Genomic DNA, 14341 nt, shown 5'->3' on the forward strand with positions numbered 1-14341 from the left:
ACCTTCATCTATTATGTGCTGCCACTCTTTCGCTTGACTCGCTCACCGCTGCTCTTCGTCTCATTTTGCCTTTATGGCTTTCGCTGCTCACACCAGCAGCTATTCGTGTCTGCATTTTACATCAGCCGCAGCCGCGGAGAGGAGCGCCCCTCACACTTGGGCTTTTCAATACAACTCAAAACTCCAACCGGCGATCCTCAATACGTCGGATCATCGCTTTCTTTTTATATTTGCTCTCTCCCGCCATACTGCACACTGCCACCGTCTGGGACATCTTGGCATTTTTTTCTCTCTTCTTTAGTCACTGCGACCTCAAAGTGTACGCACCCGTTCGCCTCTTCTCTCCCCTTTCCACTGATACGCACAAGTCTTCCGCTCGTTCGACGAGGCGGGTGCTGGATCCTTCCCGCGCTGCCCAGCTGTCCTCGCGAGGTGCTTTCGCTTTGCCCTATAGATAGTCCACTCTCGAACGCTTTCGCTCTCATGTTGGCCCGCTTCTTTGTAGGTCTCACTGTGTGCCTATCCGTCTCCCCCGCCACGCCCCCCTCCCTAATCCCCTCTCCAACACACCTGCCCCCCTTTTTCTACCCTCTCTCCGCTGCGGGAGTCCTCTGTGGTTCCCCCCACTTTTGTTCATTCGCTTTCTTGTCCTCCCTCCTCCAGCTCTCCCTTGACGTCTTGGCGTTTTCTCACCTTTCTTGTTTTGTTTCGTGCTCGTCTGAACACCATTCTGCAGTGTGTTTGGCTGTCTGCCAGCGCGTCTGCCACACCCGCTTGCAGCCATATCGTTTTTCATCGATGCGCTGCCAACATCGCCTCGCCGAATTCTTCCATACGCACCGTTCTTCTCTTCGTCGCAATTTTCTGAATTCAGCCTCATCTGTGTGCGTCGGCACTGGGACGGGAAACCGCGAGAGAAAGTGACAAACTAAATAGGGAAAAAGAGGTCCACGTTAAAACCGAGAGGCTCCTGGCAGACAACTCGTCTCTGAAGAGCCTCGCTGCGTTGTCCAGATTTGTCATCAAGAAGGTCTTTGCTGCCGTTCACAAATACCCATTACACTTATACTGATCGTTGAAGACCACAAGTGCATCGATCGCGGCAACACTGAAGCGCCGCTTCATCGTTCTCTATTCCGTGTTCTGCGTGCGTATCTTCCTCCTCAGATTGTCGGCCGAGAGCATCCCCCAACTCCGTCCTCGTCCTCTCTCCGCCCAGTGCCCCCCCTCATCGGTTGCGACGCCAACCGTCCTCACTCTTTCGCCGAAGAGCGCTTTGCTTGCGCGTAAGCACCTTCTCTTTCGTGTCTTCTGCGCCAGAGTCTGGCCTTTGGCTTGGGGCGGTTTCTCTCTGTGAGCCAGAAAGTTCATGAGGCGGCCAGCAAGCGCTACACCAGTTCGCAGCGAGGTGGGGGCGGCATTCAAGCATGAAATTCATGCAAAGGCAACCTCGCTGAGTAACGCCTGCCAGGACCGCTCCGCCAGTTCCAATGGAAGCCGGTGGGCAACCGAATGTCGACTGGCGATTTCCAAGAACCCGTCGTTCCCGATTCAACAGACTGCCCCCAAGCCTTACCTGGCTGCGTGCGCAGAGATCACACCGAAGGGGCGCAACTGGAACGCCGAGTTTCAGTTGGCCTGGGAGATGGAGAATCCTACCATCGAGCAAGCGGAGCTCCGAATGCGTCTTCTCCATCAACTTGAGCGCGACTTCGAGCAGGAGGCGGTGAGGACCGTTGTCAAGATTGTGCAGTTGGAGAAGGACATGCCGGCTGAGCTCCTCAACTTTGTGCAGTGCTTTCGGGTGCGCAACATTTTCTTTCGTATTTTACCGGACAGTCGCTCTGGCCGGAATTACATCGCCTCTTTACGTGGAATACTTCAGAGTGACAGCCGCCTTCTGTCGGTGCCACTCTCAACCATGTTCTATTACCGCGGCATGCCTGTGCTAGCCCAGGCGCTAGTGCCGATGACTACACAACCGAAGCGACTCTACGGGGCTAATTCCACCAACGATGCCGAGGTTGGGGCGGAGCTTACGTTTATCGCAGAGGCGCTGCACATTCCGCTCCCCGACAGCAGCATGGAGGTGTACGAGGCATTGGATGGGCGCTACTACGTCACCAACTCGAACGCGACGCTGACGCCGCTGTTTGTGGATGATGCGATCATGAAGCGCCAGGAGATGCTACGGGTGTGCCCCGAGGTGGTCGAGGGCGCCGACAATACGATGGAGGTGCTAGACGATGAGGCCCTCCAGGACACTGTTCTTCAAGTTTGTTGCAGCACCACCCCCGCGACAGTCTCTACCACGCTCACTCAGGTGTGTGAGTGCCTCCACGCCCGAGGTGTCAACCTGTGTCTTCTCAAGCAGGTTGTTCGCCGTCTGATGTTCGCCAACCACTACGATACACGTGCAGTGGAACAGGCAGTGCAGCTGCTTGCATGCGAGATGCTCTGCCGCTCGCTGAAGCAGGAGTTTTACATCGAAATTCAAGGTAAGCGCACAGCCTACGACGAGCTCTTTCTGACGCGCACCCTATCCAAATACTTTGCATTAATATTTGCGCCTTCCTCCCAGTTTCGCGCCAACTTCTTCAACGTAGTCTCCAAAAAGTACGGCATCACCTCTGAGGATAGAGACCTTATCGATGTACTTGTCTCCTTCAGGGCTGAGTGGAAATCTCGCATAATGGACCGCGTGTGCCACCTGCTTGGCGCCACGATTCGCAAAGAGAACGGTGCCTTGCACGTAACATGGCGGCCCTTCGCCAATGCGTCTGTAATCCCACGATTAGTAGACCCGGAGGTGGCGATGCACTTGGCAGCGGTGTACGGTCGCACGCGCACAGATCCGCCACACTGGTACGCGTTCTGCCTGCCTCTCCGCTGGAAGGTGGCGTGCTGGCAGCGTAACTTTTCCGAAGCTCTCAGCCTCGTGTGGGAGAACGCCACCGCGCAGGAAAAACGCGCTGGTCCGCTGCAGCTCATTCGCTTGATGATGGAACGCTCGGTGTGCTACGTGTCCTTTCAAACGCGTGACTGGCCACACATCCAGGATGGGCGTTCTCGATTCCCTGCGGTACTGGCCGGGTACGAGCAGTGGGCTAGCCAGAAAACTCAGGGGCGTCGCTGCATCGAGTACGGCTTTTGGCTCGTCGACATGGCACAGGCGCTTACGGAGGCGCCCGCACAGCTGCGCAGCTGTGTTGAGGAAGCCGTGCACTACTTTTACATCGCCATCGCGCGCATGCCAGCTTACTTGCGCAGCGAGCACGGTGCGTGGCTGCACCTGCAACCGTACATAGGCCTGCTGCGTTGCAAAAAGCTGCTGCCCTCCTGCTCTGTGGACACGTGCGCTCTTGTGCAGCATTCGGTGGAGCTGAGCAAGGTGGGCTGGGCCTCCGATTTCTTCATCGACTATCTGAGGGAGCTAGGCCAGCAGCTCCAGTACGAGGGCAACTTTGAAGCCGCGATTCAGGCACTACTGACAGCAGTCTCGCTGTCGAAAGCGAAGCCGACTTTTGCGGCAGATTTGCATACGCTTCTCATGGATGCCGCCCACGTCTACCGCTCGTGGGATCTTCGCATGCACGCTGATGCGTGCATAGCGCTTACGAAAGAGGCGATCAGCCACGCCGCCCAGTGCTACGGTCTGGAGAGTCGTGCATATGGGGTCGTCCTCAATCACCGTGGCGCCATCGAGCTCGACCTCGGCTGGCTCGACAACGCCGAGGAGACGCTGCGCGCCGCGGGCGCCGCCTTGAACGCCGCTGGTATTTCACATGGCGACCCCGACTATGTCGCCTACATGCGTAACGTCGAGACGCTGAGGAGGCGGCGGCGTTCGAGTCAGCCACCGCCTCCCCCTCTCCACCCGTTTCTGCGCCGCTTCCCTTTCTTGGAGTCCGCCTGCCACGGCGTCCCATGGGACGACATTCGCCCTCTCGAGGACCATCGCTTTGCGGAGTTGGCGCGACGCCGTGCACAGGAGGTCGACGGCACCAAAGAGGCGTATTGTCTGGAGGCCGACATGAAGCAGCGAGTCGGTGAATTGTTTCGAGTCCTGTTGTCTGGCGCCACGCTCAAGCAGTACCCATTTCTGCCAGCTCAGCTGGAGGGAGTGTACGTGGAGGGGCTTTCGCTTCCGCACGACCGAATCTTTCTCGAGCTGGCGACGCAGTGGCACCGTATGCCGGCAGCCTCTCCGGCCCAGCAACTGCAGGAGCGCCTCATACTCGCATACGTAGTCGTCAAGGCCCGGCGCACCACAGGCCGCCGCGCTTACGAGCATCACATAGAGGATACCTTCTTGAAGCTTTTCGGCACAACCGTGAACGCGATGCTTCCAGTGGATTTCTCTGAGGTGGTGGAGGACGCTGAGGTGCAGTCTCTGATGCACGAATATGAGCAGATGAAGGCACACTGCGCACACGAGGCGGAGTTGGATGAGGCCCAGGCGCGTATTGGCCGCCGTGTCGAGGCTTTTGAGTCAGAGCAGTGGGGCTGGCGACAGTCTATCTCGGCATGGGTATCAGATGGATTGCTACACTCCTGCTTCCTGCGTGACTTGTCTCGAGACGGCGCACTTCGCGACTTGCTAGCCGCGCGCCAACACGCCGCACGCACTGGACATGATGTGATGCCGTGTGACGTTCTGGAGGCTCGCATTGCAGCCCTGTGCATGTCGATCTGGGAGCGCGGACAGCTCGATCGTCTGTACTGCCGCTCTGAGTCTTACCAGCTGCAGCAACGCTACCGTCTGTCCTCCCCGCGGGTGCATCTCCAGCCCCTCAGCGCCATCTTTGAAGATCTGCTGGAGCCGTGGAGCACAAGTCTGTATGCCTCAGAAAACCTAGACAACCGAGATTCCATAGTAGCCGCGGTACACCGGCGCGCCAGGCTGAACGTTGATGCTGAATACCTCGAGCAATGGTATCCGGGCCTCCGTGAGACGCAGTGCCCGACTTGGATGCTGGTCGGTCTGCCACATCGCTTCGATGCAGCATACCAGCGTGAACAAGTGAGGTGGCGAAAGAGCGATGCCAGCGAAAGCACGGAGGCATTGACACACCTCCGCCAGTACCTGGCCTTTACCGAGACGCGCGCCCACAAGGCTCGCGTTGGCACTATGCGGCTCCGTATCCGAACCGAAGCGATGTACTCCTTTTTGCGGACTCGCTACGACGGTGTGCATGTGCTGGACTTGACCTTGGGCGACGACCGGGTCTTTTGTGAGAAGTATGAGGAGCACATGAGGCTCTCCAGCGAGGCGCAGCTCACTACACGACGGCTGCAATCCTGCGAAGAGCGCATGGCCGCAAGGGCGGCGACTGTGGCTCAGCAGCTGCGCCAACGTGAGGCCGCATTGCAGCAGCGTTTCGGCAGCTACCTGCGCAGCGGCGACAGCCCTCCGCAGTGGTCCAGTACTTTTATTGAGTATACCCCTCGCGTCTTGCAGTGTGAGCAGTATCATCTCGCGCACACCATGGAGCCCCCAGGATCCAAATTGGCCCGCTATTCTGCGCGCTGCGCGCATGAAGTTCGAAGCTACATACGACACATATCACACGACCAGTTTCAGCGGCGCCTCTTGCGCGGGAGCTACGATGAAGAGATCGCTGAGCGTTACCCGTATCTCTCAATGATGCCTGCAGCGTCCATTTCGCTTTCCGCCATTCCTTTCGAGTGCCGCCATGAGTTTCGCATGCTGCACGCGAGACTCTTCACGCCGCCGCCAGATACCGGGGCGACCCTGGATGACAATAAAGACACAAACAAGGTAGCAACGCCGGTATCGGCGCCGTTGCTATGTGCAGCTCTTCCCGCTTATCAGCAGAGGTTCGTTGCGGAAAAGGCGTGCCGGCTGGTGCGCATTGTAGAGGAGATGGCTGACGAAGAGGTCCGGGCTCAGCATCGATTACAGAAAGCGCTTCCCGGCTTCCCCCACGCTGTTCTCGGGGTCCCGGCGACGCAGCTAATACTTTCCCCCAGCTTCGAGCAGCAGTGGCTCCAAGCGGCAAAGGAGGGATTTCATGGGCCTTTCGCACCAGAGATGTTCTCCACGCTGGTGCAGTGCGCCATGTCCGCTCGTGCCCTGACACTTGCAAGGCAATACGTTGACGAGTTGAGCCTTACATCGCAGCCGTTTCTCCTTTACCCCACACGCCAGTGTGTATCGCTACGTCACCTCCCCCTGCGCGGCGATAGACGGTATGCCGCACTACTCGACCATTACAGCGCGCTCCTCGGACGAAGCCCCGCTACGTCACTGAAAAGCGCTCTTCAGCGTGTACGCCTCGCGGCCCGCGCGGATCAGCTTGCCATTCGGGCAACTCGGCAGTGGCACAGCCTGCTTCGCCAGTTCCATCAGCCCCCCGAGCTTAACGAAGACCAGCTCGCATACCTGCAACAGCACCCAGAGATCCTTGAAAGTGCACCGCGACAAGGAAACGGGCGAATCAACCCAGGAACGACTCAGGCCATTGTCAACGAGCTAGAGAATCAGCAGAGACAGGACACAGAGGAAGCCCTTTCCCAGGCACAGCTTGACAGCGATTGGCCCTACCTTCACCCAGTCACACCCATCGATGACGTAGCGGCACATTCCACGGCTGTCCGCCCCTCGCGACAAGCTCCGCCGACCCACAGCCGAACAGCAATATTCCCAGAAGGCGGCAAGGTCAAGTACAAGGAGCGCCATTACAAAAAAGGTCCAGCTCTTCAATCACCGTCAACAGAACCTCAAAGACACACGCATAGCAAGAACCCACCACCGACACCAGAAAAACGCCTACCCGGAACGCCACCCAACAACAATAGCACCTTCCACGACACCCTCTCCCAACACCCCTTCCTGAGGCTGCACGACGAGGACGGGTGGCTGGAGGCGCTCTTGGCAGACGAGGCGTTCGAGAGGCTGAGTGCGGAGCACGCGGAGCTGTCGTGCGACCCTGCGAAGAACGCTGCCGCGCTGCGCACGGCGGAGGACGCGATGAACGAGCGCGGAGACGCTGTGGCGGAGGCGCTGCGGCGCGCCGCTGCGCTGCGGGACCTGGCGGCGCGCTACCCTTTCCTGAGGCTGCACGACGAGGACGGGTGGCTGGAGGCGCTCTTGGCAGACGAGGCGTTCGAGAGGCTGAGTGCGGAGCACGCGGAGCTGTCGTGCGACCCTGCGAAGAACGCTGCCGCGCTGCGCACGGCGGAGGACGCGATGAACGAGCGCGGAGACGCTGTGGCGGAGGCGCTGCGGCGCGCCGCTGCGCTGCGGGACCTGGCGGCGCGCTACCCCTTCCTGAGGCTGCACGACGAGGACGGGTGGCTGGAGGCGCTCTTGGCAGACGAGGCGTTCGAGAGGCTGAGTGCGGAGCACGCGGAGCTGTCGTGCGACCCTGCGAAGAACGCTGCCGCGCTGCGCACGGCGGAGGACGCGATGAACGAGCGCGGAGACGCTGTGGCGGAGGCGCTGCGGCGCGCCGCTGCGCTGCGGGACCTGGCGGCGCGCTACCCCTTCCTGAGGCTGCACGACGAGGACGGGTGGCTGGAGGCGCTCTTGGCAGACGAGGCGTTCGAGAGGCTGAGTGCGGAGCACGCGGAGCTGTCGTGCGACCCTGCGAAGAACGCTGCCGCGCTGCGCACGGCGGAGGACGCGATGAACGAGCGCGGAGACGCTGTGGCGGAGGCGCTGCGGCGCGCCGCTGCGCTGCGGGACCTGGCGGCGCGCTACCCCTTCCTGAGGCTGCACGACGAGGACGGGTGGCTGGAGGCGCTCTTGGCAGACGAGGCGTTCGAGAGGCTGAGTGCGGAGCACGCGGAGCTGTCGTGCGACCCTGCGAAGAACGCTGCCGCGCTGCGCACGGCGGAGGACGCGATGAACGAGCGCGGAGACGCTGTGGCGGAGGCGCTGCGGCGCGCCGCTGCGCTGCGGGACCTGGCGGCGCGCTACCCCTTCCTGAGGCTGCACGACGAGGACGGGTGGCTGGAGGCGCTCTTGGCAGACGAGGCGTTCGAGAGGCTGAGTGCGGAGCACGCGGAGCTGTCGTGCGACCCTGCGAAGAACGCTGCCGCGCTGCGCACGGCGGAGGACGCGATGAACGAGCGCGGAGACGCTGTGGCGGAGGCGCTGCGGCGCGCCGCTGCGCTGCGGGACCTGGCGGCGCGCTACCCTTTCCTGAGGCTGCACGACGAGGACGGGTGGCTGGAGGCGCTCTTGGCAGACGAGGCGTTCGAGAGGCTGAGTGCGGAGCACGCGGAGCTGTCGTGCGACCCTGCGAAGAACGCTGCCGCGCTGCGCACGGCGGAGGACGCGATGAACGAGCGCGGAGACGCTGTGGCGGAGGCGCTGCGGCGCGCCGCTGCGCTGCGGGACCTGGCGGCGCGCTACCCCTTCCTGAGGCTGCACGACGAGGACGGGTGGCTGGAGGCGCTCTTGGCAGACGAGGCGTTCGAGAGGCTGAGTGCGGAGCACGCGGAGCTGTCGTGCGACCCTGCGAAGAACGCTGCCGCGCTGCGCACGGCGGAGGACGCGATGAACGAGCGCGGAGACGCTGTGGCGGAGGCGCTGCGGCGCGCCGCTGCGCTGCGGGACCTGGCGGCGCGCTACCCCTTCCTGAGGCTGCACGACGAGGACGGGTGGCTGGAGGCGCTCTTGGCAGACGAGGCGTTCGAGAGGCTGAGTGCGGAGCACGCGGAGCTGTCGTGCGACCCTGCGAAGAACGCTGCCGCGCTGCGCACGGCGGAGGACGCGATGAACGAGCGCGGAGACGCTGTGGCGGAGGCGCTGCGGCGCGCCGCTGCGCTGCGGGACCTGGCGGCGCGCTACCCCTTCCTGAGGCTGCACGACGAGGACGGGTGGCTGGAGGCGCTCTTGGCAGACGAGGCGTTCGAGAGGCTGAGTGCGGAGCACGCGGAGCTGTCGTGCGACCCTGCGAAGAACGCTGCCGCGCTGCGCACGGCGGAGGACGCGATGAACGAGCGCGGAGACGCTGTGGCGGAGGCGCTTCTCTGCGAAGGTGAATTCGTAGAAATGGTACGACGGCTGTTGTATGATGAGTCTGAAGGGCGAGATGCAATTCGGTTGTGTGAGGCTGGAGAGCGTGCAACTGCCGCTTTTTTGTCTGTGAACTCTGAGGAAAGCCTGTGGCGAAGTTTTTTGATACTCCAGGAGAACCAGGAAGTGTCGAAGCTGCTGGAGGTTGTTTGGCGCTCTCATGCGGCTTTATTCAAAGGGCCACAGATGCGTTATCTGGACCTAATGGCACAATGCGAGAAGGAAGAGGCCCGAGCCTTTTTGGCTTTGTTGTCGGAGGAGGCGGCGGACCGTGAATCTGTGTCGCTAGAGTTTTTTATGGAGGAGGAGTTCGTTAACCGGTGCCAGATCGCTGCTTTGGAGGAGGCGGCTGCGCATATTTTCGTCGATGCCATGTCTTGCGACAGGGATAAGGCAATGTGCGAAGTGCTTTCACGTTTGCAACAGGGGCTCGCAGAATGCGAGAGAGGAGAGGGCGAGGCGCGCCGCCGGCTGGCAGAGTTGGAGGATGCTTCTTGGGCCCAGTTGACTGTCTCTGCGCTGGTGAGCGAGGAACTACTGATTCGGAAGGAGATTCAGGACCAGGAGAAGGAGTCTGCGGTGCAGGTCGTGACGCAGGAGACTTATGAGTGTGGGCTCATTTTGCGTGAAGCGCGCTCGAGGCTTGCTAAGATATCCACGTACTGCGTGCAAGAGGAAGCAGAGACACGCAGCATTATTGAGCTGCGGGAGATGGAGATGCGCGAAGCCCTCACCCGAGCTTCGAACACACACGCCGAGGCAACTTTCAGATCAGCTCTTCAAAAGGGCTTCCTTTTTGAGGCCGAGGGGTTATCTCGAAGCGCTATCGAGGATGATGAGAACCTCTTCCGTCATTTTTTAGTAGAAGAGTGGAGGCAGATAGAAATGAGTTTAGCGGCACGGCAACAGCCTGCAAGAGAGGACTGCGACACGCAACCGGAACTTCAACGTTGTCCGGCCTCTCCAGCCGTCAAGGATAACGTGACTGACGTCACCATCTCCCTTGAGCATTTCGTTGCCCTTTTGCAGAGCGTTGGTCGAGGATATCTTCTGCGAAGAAAGCTGCAGAAGCGTTTGGAGAATCGGCGCCGCAATATCCTCAAGCAGGGCATGAGCCGCATTCTTGCGGAAGAGCTTATGCAGAGGCGCTCTATTCTCGGGGACGAGTACGTGCAACGTCAAGGACTGCGCGATCAGTACACTTGGGCTGTACCCGCGCCTCTATTTGATGACCCGGTTGATCAGGTAATGCAACAGTTGGTGATGGCTGAGACGTCGGAGCGCGACAATATCCTCAGTGACTATATGCTTACCCGTGACATTATTGAGAGGGCAGAGCACAAACATTTTCTTAAACTGAACACGCTCGTCTCGGTATCGGAGGCGCCTGTGTCCTCTGACGACGAGGAAGCAGACGAGACGCCTTTGTCTGGTTTTCTACAGTACACAGAGAGCACCTCGATGGATGGGAGTCGGAGGAATCGCTTCAGGAACCGCTACAGAGGATTCGAGCTCGACGCCCTCGGCTGCTTCTTGCTCGACTACGAGAAGGACCTCAATCACATGCAGACGATGCTGACAAGCTACCGCCGTTATGTGGCCATGCTGCATGACCAACTCAAGGAAATTAGAGATCGAGCAGCACAGGAGGTCGTGCGGGGTGGCACAGGCGCCATGTGGGTGCCTGCGCGTCCGCTTCCCCTCGCAGATCTTGTGCGAGGCCCTAGCACCCAGTACGAGGGCAAGAGAGCTCAACGGGCTTTGTAGATGACGACAACTGCTTCCTCCCAGCTGCACTTTCTGCGGTGTCGCTCAGCGCTTCAGAAGCACGTCTGTACACGGTGGTGCCCGACAGGACACTGCCAATTCGTTTTGTCCTCCAGTTGTTCCCCCATCCACTGGTGCACCTCTGGCCAATGATGCTTGCGTACCTTTGAGGCATTGGTTTTCTGATAGGGCAAAGTTGCCATGTACTCGATAGTGTTTTAGACGATGGGGTCGTCTTCTCCTGGCAGTGATGGGCTATCGCTCCTTGTTTCGCAATCTCTTTTTCTCGACACACCTACTGGTAGTCCTGCATGCGCACACATATACGCGCCCGCCTTCTTCCTTCTTGCTTTAGCGCTTGCCTGCAAGCTGGTCCACAAATCGATGCATGCGACCCATGTCTCCTGTTCTACAGGGATTCCGTCGTGCCAGTGCTCCCCACCCCTTCGAGAACGACGATACTCCAATTTAAGACGTCCATAAACGTACAATACCGCAGAGACTGCTTGCTTACAGCCATATCACCAATCGATATCGCCCTTTTCATCAGCGTCGCTTACCAGCACCTCAGTGCTGCTATTGCACCATCACTCTTCTGGTGTAACAGGGGCCCTTCTCTCCTCTTTTTTCTCAGTGATGGCGTTGTACGCCTCAGCTGCAACTCCCTCCACCAACCGAAATCGCCTGCGCCCTGTGTGAAGGTACTACTTGTCTGTGTTGTCGCGTTCGCCGATACCCCGCAAGAACCGCTCTCTATCGCCTTCGCCAGCCTTCTCGTTCTCACATATCTTCTCTCGTGCTCCCCGCCTACTACCCTCACTTTCTTTCAGCATTCACCTCATCGAACCTTTTCACAGCGTGGCATCTTCTGCCTCTTGGCAGAGAAGCGGCATTTGACACGCTTTGCCGTGCCTCCGTGCCGTCCCCCTTTCTCTTCCTCCCTTCTCTTTTTTTCCTTCACCGAAGGTCTCCTACCAATGCCCTTTATGCAGTTTCTTGTTGTGGGGCCCAGTGACGCCTGTCTCTTTGCATATGGGAGCAGCAGCAGCAAGAGCAGCGGCAACAGTCCCAACGAATTAGCTCATCACTTCTCCCTTTACTCTGCACTAGATGTTATCGATGAGGCAATGTGGACCAGAGGCGATTTTTTTTTGAGCAAAGTCGATCGTCCTTACGGGGACTCTTACTGCATCTCCGCGTACGTCGGTCTAGCTCCTGTTCGCCTTCTACTCATGCAGGATTCTGAGCCAAAGGAAACCCTACCCACCTTCTTTAGCGAGGCGTATCAGCTGTGTGTGCGGCATTTCATGAGTCCATTCAGCACGACGTCAAAGCAGATCCAGAGCGCCACTTTCCGAGATGATATTGCTTTGTTGTGCCGCAAGTACTGTTGAGGGTCAAAACTCTGGGGTCACACGAGCGACCACGCACTCGCCCTCGCCTTCCCTCTAGCGAGGATGTCCTGCCATGTCGACTCCTCCTGATGCTACACAGAACATATGCTGTGCATGTTTGTGCGTCGGCGAGCGTGTCTCCTGACACGACGCTTCTCTTTTCCTGTTTATTTTTCGTGTCCCCCCAATATGCTACCACGCAACAATGGAAGACTCGTTCGCCATCACCCAACATTGCGCTTGATCATGTGCACAACATGCCGTATTCACACCACTTCTCTGCATTGGTGAGCGACGCCTCTGCTCGCGTCTATAAGTGCTGCTTAGTAACCACCTTCAAATCCTTTCCATTTCAGCGATCGAGAAAAGGTAAAAGATTCTAAGCACACGCCTCTGCATCGTATCTTTTGCGTGGAAAGCATAGCTGTCCTCACTCCTATCGCATTCCCAATACACGTTGGTGTCTCTCAACTTTTTACATCTACTCTTCACACCTCCTCTGTTGCCTTCATAACGACGTGAACCCATTCTCCATTCGACTATTTCTGAGCACCATCACTAAACCCTTTCTCTCCATTTCCCTCTAGTGCCTCTTGGACAAATATCCAATGTTTTTTTTGAGCAGCTTGCCCACCCGCTTCCTCCTCTTTCAACAGCGCCCTCCCTGCTCTCTCCGACCACCGGACAACCATCTGAGAGGCAACCATCTGTTTCCCAACACTCTTACCTCCCATCAAAATTCCGGCACATCATCCATTTGCAGGTGTCTGAGAGGGTATGTAGACAAACGCCAGGTTTCTCGCTAGCTGAGACCCGCTCACACGAGAAACTGAGCGCACTACAGACGATCTGCAAACACAAACGCTACCACCCTGCTGCATGCCGTAGCACCCTCGTATGTGGACCCACAAGACGGGCGCACCGCTTTGCTTGCCACTATTGCTCCCGGCCTAATGACAGCGACGCCCTCGCGACTGCTACAAAAACCGCTGCCCACCTAAAACACGAAGCCACCTACGCAGCCACTTTTCCTTATTTCTATGAACTCAGTTTGGAAGGGTGAGGGCTAGGAAAAGCTCAACCGTGCGAGGTTAGAGCGTGTCGGGTAATGTAGGGTGCGCTTGCCAATCGGACAACAGAGCTCGATGCGTTTTTTGCCCCGCCAGATAGGGCGGAGGTGAACCGGAGGCCCGGCTCGCCGACCAGGCCGCACTGCACCGGACACGCGTGGACGCCACCTTGTGCGCGGGATGATGACTCTACCTCTCCCTCTGCGTTTTCCCACCGTCTCTCCTGCACACGCATGAGTGCTCTGCACGCAAACGGTGTGTACCTGGTGAAGCAGCGAAGCCCTCTCGCCCTCCACGCCACCATCGCCTTTCACACAATAGTTTCGGGGGAAAAACGCCCACTCGCCCGCCCAGGAGGTTGTTGACAGGCCCCCGGTAGCGGCAGTGAGGGTGCCCGTCGAAGCTGCTGTCTGTCCCGTAACGGTTGGCTGCGCCGTATTCCTAAATAGTTTGTCTTCTCGTTGAACTCGTAACTGCAGCCCGGTGCTACACCGTTGCTGCAAACTGTGAGCGTTGATTATTCTGTGAGCGGTTGATTGCTTTCCTTATTCATAAGTAAATATGGCTGCGCCCAGTCAACGTGTTGCCATGCAGCTCCCTAGTTCCCCCCATCCTGTTAGGGAGCAGACGCGCCGACACCCCACCAGCCCCGTGAGTGGTGTTCGGGTGGCACTGCCTACACGGACTGCGCAGCGAGGGGCCCACCACTAAGTATAAGCGCACTCGCGGGCGGAGCCCGTATGTACCCCTTGCCCGTCCCGCGAGCAGCCTAATGTCTGTGTGTGCTTTCCCCCATAAAACGATAGTGGCGTGCTCTGTCGACCAGCGTCCCCGGCGGTCTGTGCTCCACGCACCGGGAGGGGGACGAGGGCTGGTCCTGGCCAGAAGGCTGCTTACAGGAGAAATGAGACCCGCGAGCGCAGCGAAGCCGCGGCGAGATTTGCTCCCCAAATGTGGAGGAGTGCTGTTCAAGCGCATGCGACTAGCAGGAGCGTCAGCCACCCTCATCACGTTCTTCTCCTCCCCTCACGCTTTCTCGCCTCACACACATCACAGTCGCC

General features: G+C 59.0%; 2 protein-coding genes across 2 annotated transcripts; both read left to right on the forward strand.

Moving 5' to 3' along the window:
- Nucleotides 1–1369: 1369 nt before the first annotated feature.
- On the forward strand, nucleotides 1370–10816 carry LSCM1_05811 (uncharacterized protein; the record flags this gene model as incomplete). Its single annotated transcript, XM_067323250.1, has 1 exon — nucleotides 1370–10816. One exon carries the CDS (start codon nucleotides 1370–1372, stop codon nucleotides 10814–10816), a length of 9447 nt encoding a protein of 3148 aa, XP_067179885.1.
- A 977-nt stretch (nucleotides 10817–11793) lies between these two features.
- LSCM1_05812 (uncharacterized protein) lies at nucleotides 11794–12210 on the forward strand (the record flags this gene model as incomplete). The annotated part of the gene is made up of 1 exon (XM_067323251.1): nucleotides 11794–12210. The coding sequence occupies one exon, from the start codon at nucleotides 11794–11796 to the stop codon at nucleotides 12208–12210; it is 417 nt and encodes a 138-aa protein (XP_067179886.1).
- Nucleotides 12211–14341: the final 2131 nt, after the last annotated feature.

The sequence above is a fragment of the Leishmania martiniquensis genome, chromosome 16, assembly GCF_017916325.1.
Source record: "Leishmania martiniquensis isolate LSCM1 chromosome 16, whole genome shotgun sequence".
Lineage (NCBI taxonomy): Eukaryota > Euglenozoa > Kinetoplastea > Trypanosomatida > Trypanosomatidae > Leishmania > Leishmania martiniquensis.